At 41.5% G+C, this 10,595-nt stretch overlaps 1 protein-coding gene across 1 annotated transcript; it reads right to left on the reverse strand.

The window, feature by feature from the left end:
• Positions 1–387: 387 nt before the first annotated feature.
• On the reverse strand, positions 388–2,809 carry LOC131826743 (kelch-like protein 13). The gene has a single exon (XM_059166281.1). It carries the CDS (start codon positions 2,610–2,612, stop codon positions 693–695), a length of 1,920 nt encoding a protein of 639 aa, XP_059022264.1. The 5' UTR covers positions 2,613–2,809; the 3' UTR covers positions 388–692.
• Between the last annotated feature and the right edge of the window lie 7,786 nt (positions 2,810–10,595).

The raw sequence follows: 10,595 nt of genomic DNA on the forward strand, positions 1-10,595 counted from the left end.
GTGAATTTCAGTTATTATTTCTCCTGTGTGTCTAAGAAACTTCATATGTTTTCAATGCGCCCACGCAGATAGGTGGGTTGACAGATATGTCAAAAATACTTTATGAAAAGAGGGAGGTAGCTCATGCGAGTTGGCAACCTTTTGTCTATTGTTTCCTGTTGGAGCAAGCTGCCTCCCTTCGACATCTCACAGTCAAAGATGAAAGGAAAACTTTTTACTTTGAAGCCGAGTTAGCACAGTTGTACACTTACTACAATCCACCTTCAAGTTGGTTCCCTGGGCTTTCTAATGTAAGATGACAAATACCTTACACCCAATACACAGCATCGGAAAAGTACTGAAGAAACAATTTATAGACAATATCTTGGGTTGGGTTTTTTGTGTGTGGGTTTTTTTGTGTGGGTTTTTTTGTGTTTTTTTTTTTGTTTTATTTTGTTTTTATATGTTAAACATCTGCTTCAATGGGATACATTTCCAGAATGGTTTTGTTATCAACTTTATAAACATTCTAAGCCAAACAAACAGCACAAATAACATCAATGTTGTCTTTTTTTTTTTTTTTCCCCAATATCTGTATCAATTACTGGAGGCTAATCCTAACATACACTACTAAAGGGGGCGCAAAAGAAGAGAATTCATGACACGCTGCAAAGACAGGAACACAGCATCTTAGTCGCGGGGCGGGGTTGATCTTAAGGTGCAGAAAGGGGGGACTCTCTAGAAGGTGATGGTGTGCTTTCTTCGGGCGGGAACACCGTGAGTGTACAAGCTCGGATGCCACCGAGGGACTCTGGGAGATCAAACACCTTATGCCACTCATCTTTGTCAGGGTCATATTTCTGCACTATCTCCACCATACAGCGATTATTCCAGGAATACCCACCGCCTACGTAGATCTTATTTTCAAAGACCGCGACCCCGACATCGCTCTGCCCCCTTAACATGGCAGCAATTGGGGTCCACTGGTCAAGGATAGGTGAGTAGTATTCACAGCTTAGGACATCATCATAATCACTTGTGCCTCGGAAGTGATTGCCGCCAATGACGTAGAGCCTCTCGCCCACCGTACACATGCAGTGCAGGCCTCTGACCGTGGTCATCGGCGCCTTCTGGATCCATTTGTCAGTGTCCGCGTCAAAGCACATGAGCTCCTTTTGGAAAGTGTCATGAGTGATTCCCCCTGAAATATACATGACTCCTCCATACACAGTTCCAGCATGGCCATAGTGGGGTTCACTCATTTTGGCAACATAGGTCCACTCATTTGTTCTTGGATGGTAACACTCCACTGTGGGCAGTTCACCAGCTGCATTTCGCCCACCGACTGCGTACAGATATCCTTTGAGGGCACTTAGGTGGAAAAAGGTGCGCTTTTCATTTAAAGATGCGACCTGCATCCATTTATTGTAGCGAGGATCAAATCTGAAGACCGTATCGACTGCTGTTTTTACATTTGTGTCATAATTGCTCTGTCCGCCGACGACATAGAGGAAATTTCCAATGACAGCAATGCCATGCTGGTACCGTGGGGCATCCATGGGGGCTAACGATTTCGATTCATGGGCCTTTTCATCATACATGCGCAATTCCTTGCTGACAACCAGCTGCTGCCTCAGAACTCCTCTGAGTGTGACCAAATGAGTGGTGTCAGAGCGAATGGCAGTCCTGTCTGACTGCATCACTGGCTGCATGTACGGCATCATTTGGTAATTGCTGGCTTCCAAAAGGAGATTCACACGGGTATTGTCAGTTCTCATGAAATCCACGGTTTGCACATAATTGATGAGCTCCTGCGGTGTCATCAGTGGAAATCGTATGTTCTTCATTAATTTGGCAGCAAAGTCCATCCGAGGCTCTTCTAGGCGTAGCCAGCGACAGGTAGCCTTAAAGAGCTCAAGTTCAGTGCAGTGCTTAAGGCTATTACTGGAAAGCACAAAGGCAAGACGCTCAAAAGGGAGCTTCAAGAACTCCCCAGTGCTCAGCAATGCGGGAAAATTCTTCAAGACAAAACTGTTGACATATTTATCCACTTCTGTCAGATTGTAGGTGTTGGCAATCCGACCAACTTCGACACAATTGTCTAAAGTGACCCCAGATATGAGAAATACTTTGCAGAAGTCCAAAACCGGCAGAATCTGAAGAAAACTGGCAGCTTCGAGGGTGTCCTGAAGGTTGTCCATGTTAAGAGAAAGCTTTGCAGTATAAATGAAATCAATAATTTTCCTTAAGCCGACTTTGCTCACACCGTGAAGCTTAATGCACATTAAATCTTGTTCTTTCATTCCACCTGTGAACATTGCCTTGAGGTAATCACTAGCAGAGGCCATCATGACTCTATGCACAGGGAAGGCGTCATCTGTGCCACCAGGCATCAGGGTCACATCGCAAAGCAATCCTTCAAGTCGAAGCTGGTCAAAGCCCTGTAACACCACCGAACTGTGGGTATTGCTGGTAAAGATGCGTGTGGTCCCTGCCTTGGAAGACTGCAGATGGGATGAGAGACCCATTTCGCTGCTTCCAAGGGACAATTTCATGTGCTGGTCCTCCTCTTCCACTAGAGATCGGTTACGGAGTATTGCAGCGACTGACTCCCCTCTATGAAGATGATCCATCACCTCTAACACTCGGATAATGACCTTGTGTGCCGCGTCCCCGCGTCCCGCCGTCCGTCAGTCCGCTGCCGCACTCCGAGGGCCAAAGAGCGAGTCGCACGGCGCAGCCGGGGCTCCCTCCCGCTTGTGAGACACCGGCCCCCCACCTCCGCGGCCCCTGGCTCGTCCTGGTCACTTCGCCCTCGCGCAGGCGGAGAGCAGGGACCCTAACCCGTCCGCCGCTCCACTTATTTTCCAAAGTTCCGGTTCCCGGCTTCCCCGGAAGGGGAGATTGAGCTGCTGCGGCCGCAGCGGCAGAGCCTCCGCCTGACCTCACGGGTTGGGGGGTGCGGGGGGAGAGGGAGGGAGCGGGAGTCCAGTTAAGGAGGGGAGGGGGCGGGGGGAGCGAGCTCGCGGGCGGGGGGAACAAGGCGGCGGGGGTGGCCCCGGCGGCGCCTCGTATATATTCTTTTTTAAAATTAAATTAAATTAAATTGTGTGTGTGTGTGTGTGTTCCAAAATTCATTGTTTATGCACCACACCCAGTGCTCCATGCAATACGTGCCCTCCATCATACCCACCACCAGGCTCACCCAACCCCCCACTCCCCTCCCCTCCAAAACCCTCAGTTTGTTTCTCAGAGTCTACAGTCTCTCAGAAGTGACTTGGGGGAAATCGGAGGGGGAGATAAACCATGAACATTTAACAAGATTAAATAAACTTCTGAGAAAAGAAACACATTGAATATATGAATAGTCACAGCAGAAAGGAAGGACTTTTTTTTTTTTTTAACATCAAATGAAACCTATTAAACAGAAGACATGTGAGGGGAAATGTGCATTCTTGAGGTTATTATCCAATAGAAATATTTATTTCTTTCCTATAAATATGATTAAAACAAAAATAATCGAGCTTATTATTTGTTATATTTATGAGTGTTTATGAATTATTTGCTGGGAAAATATGTATTTAGCAGATTATTTTCTCCTTTCAGAAAATCATTAAGATTCCCTAAATATGACATGTATCTTTAAAGGGTTTTGGAAATAACGTACTTTAATTTCCTGCCCTCTAGTGACCAAAATAACACACTCATGCCTTTCCATTGAACAAAGTGCATGCTTTAGTATCAGGAAATAAAATTATATTAGAGAATTTGGGGACAGACAATATGAGAAATTCTGGTTGTTATTAATGTGTTAAATTTTAGTGTAACAAATACCATTTTGGCATTTTATTCAGAGTTTGGTACATGACATTAAACTTATTAAGTAAAAGTCGATATGCTGCTACTAGCTCTCACTTGGCTATCTTTGACCTGTATCTATAATTACAGGGTATGTACTATAAGACCTGGTAACAACCAGGAAGTCGGTAATTTAATATCTTTAATCTTAAGTATCAGAAGTGAAGAAAACTATCTAACCTTAAAAGTGACTGCCAATACTAAATTCATTTGAATCTTAAGGCAGTAGTAAGCTGGATAACTTGCCTGGGAGTTTAAGCCTGAGATAGAAATAATCAAATAGTTGATTGCTATAATAGGACTAAATAAGGTAGAACTTCTGGATTTGATTAAGTACGATATTAACATTTTTTTGGCATTCTAATTACTGACTGCATCATTGCTTCACTGCCTGAACATTTTGGCATTCCTGGGCCCAGGAATGTATGTGGCAATTGTGCCAGGAATTTATCACCAACAAATTTACTGAGTTTGTATTAACCCCATCTTTGGTGTCTGGTAACTAAATTCAAAGTGAAAGAGCTCGGTCATCACACCATACTCTCAGGTCTTGTTGGAGCTCTGGGTTCTTGCATCCAGAAGGGGTGGCACTATGTTCTGATGTTATACAAACTGGGTCAATGCTTTGCATATGTAGAGGTTCTTTAAAATCCATTACCCTACTTCATAGGACATATGTTTAGAGCTGCAGACAGGAACTCATTTTCACAGGGATGGAGGTCTTAGGTGGAAGTGGGTACTGCAAGGCCAGCTATTTCTGAGGCCACCGTCTGAGACCACTACAGTGGTGCTTTTCCAGGCAAAGCCAGAATGTCCCTTGAAAGGGTATGAGCTCTCCACCAACTTCCATGTGACTGTCCCTGTGTGGAGAACAGGGTTGAGTGGGATGGCATCCTATGTGAGGTGTTAGGATATGAGTTTGGGACCAGTACACCCCATGCCAAGCTCTCACTCACTGTATGTTACCTATATGACCAACTCTGCATCAGCCTCTCTCTTCCTTACAACAGCCTTGTCAGATGGGTGTTATCCCCCCATGTGAAGAGGCGCTAACTGATGGAAAGACTAACTTTTGGGGTTACTTTTGGATCTCATGTCTACTGAGCTTCTAAACATGACATCTTTCACTTAATACCGATTTTGTTACTTTTTTAAAAACAGAAAACAGTAATTGCTTCATTTTAGGCCTTAGAGACAGAAATTGCCAATGGTATTATATGCAGAGCATAGAGGAAAACACAATGCACAACTTAAGAAAGACAAAGAAGAGAATTAATATTCTTCAACTAAAAAACATACTAGAAAAAAGTATTTTAAAAAACACTAGAAAAAAAACCCATCTGAAGCAAGATTTATTATATCCATTTAAGAGATAAAGAAACAGGCTCAGAATAACTTTTTAAAGGAAGATAGTAAAAAGTACAGGCTCAGAATCACTTGTTAAATGGCAAAAGCAGGGCCCAACATAGGTTTGACTGTATCTACAGCATTTCTACTACACCACATGTATTTTATCTTAAATAGCAATGTAGGCATAGCCTAATTTCTAGGACATATGAAGAAATGAAATAATTTTTAGTACGATTTTTAAAAAACTAAAAGTTATAAGTTTGGTTTTTGTTTTGTTTTGTTTTAGAAATTTTTGACCTGACTTTCCTCTGTCTCTGAACAATTTTCATAACTGTACTTCAAAGATGGGGAAATATCTTAGTAGGACATGCCTTCTGGTTGAAAGACTTATAGAAGTAGTAGTTCTGTTCACCTCTCCAGTTATTTGGGGCTTCCTCTGGAATGTAGTCCTTGTTAGCCACTCCCTCTTTTTAGAAGGTGATGGGAAGAGGAAGATTCTTCACAAGAAACAATTGTTTTTGTTGGAGGTCTTGGTAAATGCAGGGGGCAGAGGATTTCCCAGTAATGGCAGGAACAATAGTTCACAGAAGAGTGGATGTAGCTCTTCTGAGACTGGGCAGGAATTCTTCTGTGTTGCTCTTGGAAAGGATAAAGAGACAGGAAGAATAAGAGTAAGGGTGTGGAGCTGTTAAGACAAAGTCTAGGATGAGCGGAAGGGACGATGAAACTCCGCTGTAGTGGATGACCAACCAATGTTTGAAGAGCAGGGAGATCTGGGGTGCCTATTGTCTCCATTTATGACTCCCCTAGGAAAGCTGTGGCGTGTCCAGGTTGCTTCTGCATGTTTTGGGGTATGCAGCCCTTTGGGTCTTCCTGCCCTGTTATGCTCACATTGGAGTCAAAGAGGGACAGAGAAGACACAGCTCAAGCATGTTGGTGCCTGGGTTGTAGACAGCACTACGAGAAAGTGACCACTTGGGTATTTGCATAAATGCAAGAGAATTTGTGCCAGCTATACCTAACCACCTTGAAGAAAATAGACCTTGGCCAACATTGCACTACTTTAAATAACTTGTTTTTGATAGATAACAAAATAGAAAGGAATCTACCTTATTTACTCAATGTTTAGAAATCTTACTTTTGACCTTCAAAAAATTAGGAATTTTTGACTTAACAGATGAAATGTGCATTCAATCTGAATGTGTAACACCTCACCCCCATCAAAAAGCTATTTTATAAACCTGATGCAAGACATCATACAACTAATGCCATGTTAGAAGTGAGGAATTATGTGGAAGAAAGACATATGATCTGCTCCAAGTAATCATTGTGGATAAAAAAAAAAATTTTTTTTCAATAACAAAGGGTGCCTGAGTTAAGCTTCTGTCTTCAGCTCAGGTCATGATCTCAGGGTTCTGGGATCGAGCCTACATTGGGCTCTCTGCTCAACAGGGATCCTGTTTCCCCCCTCTCTCTCTGCCTGCCTCTCTGCCTACTAGTGATCTCTGTCTCTCGGTCATAAATAAATAAATAAATAAATAAATCTTTTTAAAAAATTCAATAACATAAAACCTCAATAATTTAAGAGAAAAATGTCTAAAGAGGGCCAAGACCAATATTTATTAATTCAGCTGATTGAAAGAATGGCAGACAGTGTTAGTGAAGGGGATAAGAATTAATATTTTTGAATTTTTGTATCTTTACAAATGTTAACTTTATCACAAGGATTCTTTGATGTAGACTTTTATCTTAAGTTTTCAAAAGAAGAAACTAAATGTAAATTGCCCAATGCCACATAGCTACCAAATGGAAAAACCAGATATGAATCCAAATCATCCTGACTCCCTACTGCCAAGGGTTGAGAGTGTAAGTGTGTGGGTTCCCTCACTGTCCTCTAGCCAGTACTCTTGCCAGAGTCAACAGTCAACTATGACCCTCTTGCTCTGGAGCTGGGATCTCCCTGGAATCCTTCTCTTTCTGCCAGCCCCCATTGGCCACTTTCCAGGCAGCCCTCATTGATCATTAGAGTTTGCATTGAGCCAAACCTTCCCTGCCATGCCTTTCCTCACCTGCTGCCTCATGATCCAAGTTCACACTGGATGCAAAGACACGTGGTCTTGAGTAAGGATATTCATGATCAGAATAGGGCAGTGGAAAATGTACCTGCTCCAGAAGACAAAGATCTCCCTTGAAGGGAGCACTGAATGTTTAGAGAAACTGTGCTGAAGAAGATTCAAAGAAAGAGAAAAGGAGAGACATAAGCCATAGACAGCTTTTCTTAAATCGATTCAAAACTGGCACAGGAGCAAGAATTGATAGCAGCAGGGACTTCTGCTATATGGACATTTCCCAAAGCTCTTTTCCTGCCAAGAATAGAACATCTGAAAAGTTATTGATTTTTTTTTTCTAATGACAATTTGAGCTCCCAAAAGCCAGAACAAGCAATTAGAGGAACTGCTGTTACCGATGTAATTCTGGCCAGTGAGGAAGCTTGTAAGTGGCAGATCTCAAGGGTGACAAATGTGTCTTTCTATCACTGTCTCCCATTCTGCTGAACTCTTGACATGAAGACTGTGGGGTAGGGTTGGGGCAGAGGTAGGGAAGATACCTTTGGAGCTTGGAGCATTTCTCTAGCAGGGATAGGAGGATTGAAGTGGTATTAAAGGGGGAGGAGAGAGAATAGCCAAGACACTTTTAACCTATTAATGCTAAGTAAAATGGGGGCAAACCTCACACTATTGCCTTTCCTCATACTCTCCCCAAAAGATCCTGTTGTCTGGACCCAGAATTTAGGTTGTCCTGTTGGAAATGATGGCTTAGGTATCTCATGGCCTGGCTTGGGTCAGTTCAGGAAATTATCCACCATTTATTTCCACAAGAAGATACATTCTGAGCTCCAATTAGTCAAACTTTCCGATATATTTTTGGAATGCAATCAAGTTTTAAATTGGGAAATGCCTGTAGCTCCTCATTAGCATTCCTCTGTGCCAATGCCTGTAATCCTGTTTAGGATGTAGTTTAAGAAATCATTCATTAGAAATTATAAATTCATGTATACTAAAGAAAGTAATGATCTTTATCAAATTTTAGGGGTACGGGGAGATGCACTGTTTGGGGCTGGTATTTCTGGATTAATAGAGGAGACTAATTCCATGCAAAATAATGCTAGAAGGCCAATTATGATTTCAGAACACTGAATAGCATATCTATTTTAGCTAAGGGTTTCTTTATGTAGCTATGGGACTGACTTTAGTTCTGTGCTTTTGGAAAGTCCTGAATTTATTTCTTTGTAAGCTTACCATACATCAATCTCATGCTCCCTCCTTTAACTCACTGGCTCCAATTCCTGTGTTTTTTGGCTTCGACTTTCCCATAGTACATAGCTGTGGTTGTCAAAATCATGTGTTGTGGTTTTAAAAATTCACAAGAAGATGTATAATGTTAAATGCTATGTTTTGTCACATTTACATGCTGGTTTTCCAAGCATTATATTAAAGAAACAAAAGACTTGTTGCTGATTTCTAAACCATAGATTTTATCATATACCTTTTATTCCACGCACTTTTATTCTATTTCATCTGACTTCTGTCGATAATCTGGGTCAAGTAAATTTAAATCATATACTTTCTTTAAGTTCTATCTTTGGTGGATTTTGCTGTTTCCAAACAAGTAAGAATATTGTTCTTATCTTCATTTAGATAACATTGTACTTCATTCTATCAGAAGTATAAATGTCTTTTTTTATTTTTCCAAAATCTTCTGAGAAGACAGGGTTATATAGACAGGAAGATGTTTTAGAATGATACCCTAAAGACTACTTCCCACATACAGTGTCAGGACAGTGGAGGGTTGAGGCTATGCTAGGCAGTGGTAATTCTGAAAGACTTATAGGACCTAAAGCATATCATCCATGGGGGAGTACCTGAAGCCTTCCATTTACAGTTGCTTCACTGGGTCAAGTTATATTCAGAAAGTAATTTTCAGATTTTCCCTTACAGTCAGAAAGAAGGTCCTAACTTGTTAGGACAACACAGAGTTTTTCATCCCTGGCCTTCAGCCGTTATTTTTAGCTTCACTTCCAGATGTTCTTGTCCATTCTTGTGCTCAATTCTTTTTTCTGTCCAATGTCTCCATAAGAGTTTTTGCACATTTCTATTATTGTACTTAATGACACTGTGTTTTGTTTTTGTGTGTGTGAATAGTGTTTAGGTATGTACCCTTCCTCCTAGCTAGAATGCAAGCTTCTTAAATGCAGAAAACACATTTTATTCCTTTTTGTAGCATGGAGCTGTGTCACAGTAACTACTTAATGTGTAAGTTAAGTGAGAAAAATAAAAGATGCTATTTTCCAAGAAAGGTAGTATTAATGCGATTGTCCAATTAATTGGATTACTGTTTTTGTCAGAGAAACAAGAAGATATCAGGGTTCTAAGAGGTACAAATGAAATATAATGTATACTATTTGATTGCACATGTGAGAAGAGATAACCTTTCTTATCCATATAATTCGGAAGGTTATTCCTATTACCTGTCCTTCAGGAAGTACAGTCCAGATGGGATCCCCCAGTGGCCACCTTCAGCTATTGGCAATAACGTGAGGGCAGAGTGGGTTGGCAGGGTGTCAGTGACCTGGATGGAAGGAGGAAATGCAGGAAATGCAGAATTTCGCACTGAAATGCAAAGTGGGAAAAGGCAACCAAGGAAGCCTTTATCAGCTTCACAGTTTTATCTTCTCTTGGTTTTGTTTTTGCCAAATTTTGTTTTACGGTATAGTTGGTCAGAAAGGCATAGAAGATGACAACAGCTGGTGTCTGTACTTGTATGTACTCAAATAAAGTGACTAAGGTGGCATGCAAGATGGTAGGACAGATGGCCGGCCCTTGGATGGCTTTGAGGAGGTGGGCTGGGCTGCCCTCCTCCACCTCCTATTTCTCCTGGTGTGAAAAAAGGTATGAAAAAAGTCATGGAGGGTACTTTAATATACATTGAAAGCAGAGATAAAATGATACCTCATAAAACTGTCATCTCTGAAGTCCACTTACTTCAAGTATAAGAAAATGCTAAACTTGGGTCATACACCAGCATGGATATTCTTACCATATATTTTTTGTGAGTTTGAAGTCCTGGGGTCAAATCCATGTGTTTGCTATGTGACTATGTGGTTGGCAAAGGTAGGGTGGAAAGGCTGCATGATAGAGCACATTGAAAATTGCCAGCTGTCTTTAAACGGGGCAGAGAACAAGCTTCTGGTGTCTCTGCTCCCTCTCCATTGATCTTCTGATCTGTAAAATTCTACCTTGAGGCTTAGGGAGATGGTAGCAGACAACTGGGGTGAGAGGAAGTAGGTAACTATGGAGATAGAGACCAAAAACCCTAAATTCTAATCCACAGGGCACATTAGTTTAACA

This window comes from Mustela lutreola, chromosome 3, assembly GCF_030435805.1.
Source record: "Mustela lutreola isolate mMusLut2 chromosome 3, mMusLut2.pri, whole genome shotgun sequence".
NCBI lineage: Eukaryota > Metazoa > Chordata > Mammalia > Carnivora > Mustelidae > Mustela > Mustela lutreola.

Excerpts from the sequence above, each read along its gene's own strand:
- LOC131826743 (XM_059166281.1), bottom strand. The coding sequence starts at position 2,612 with ATGGATCATCTTCATAGAGGGGAGTCAGTCGCTGCAATACTCCGTAAC.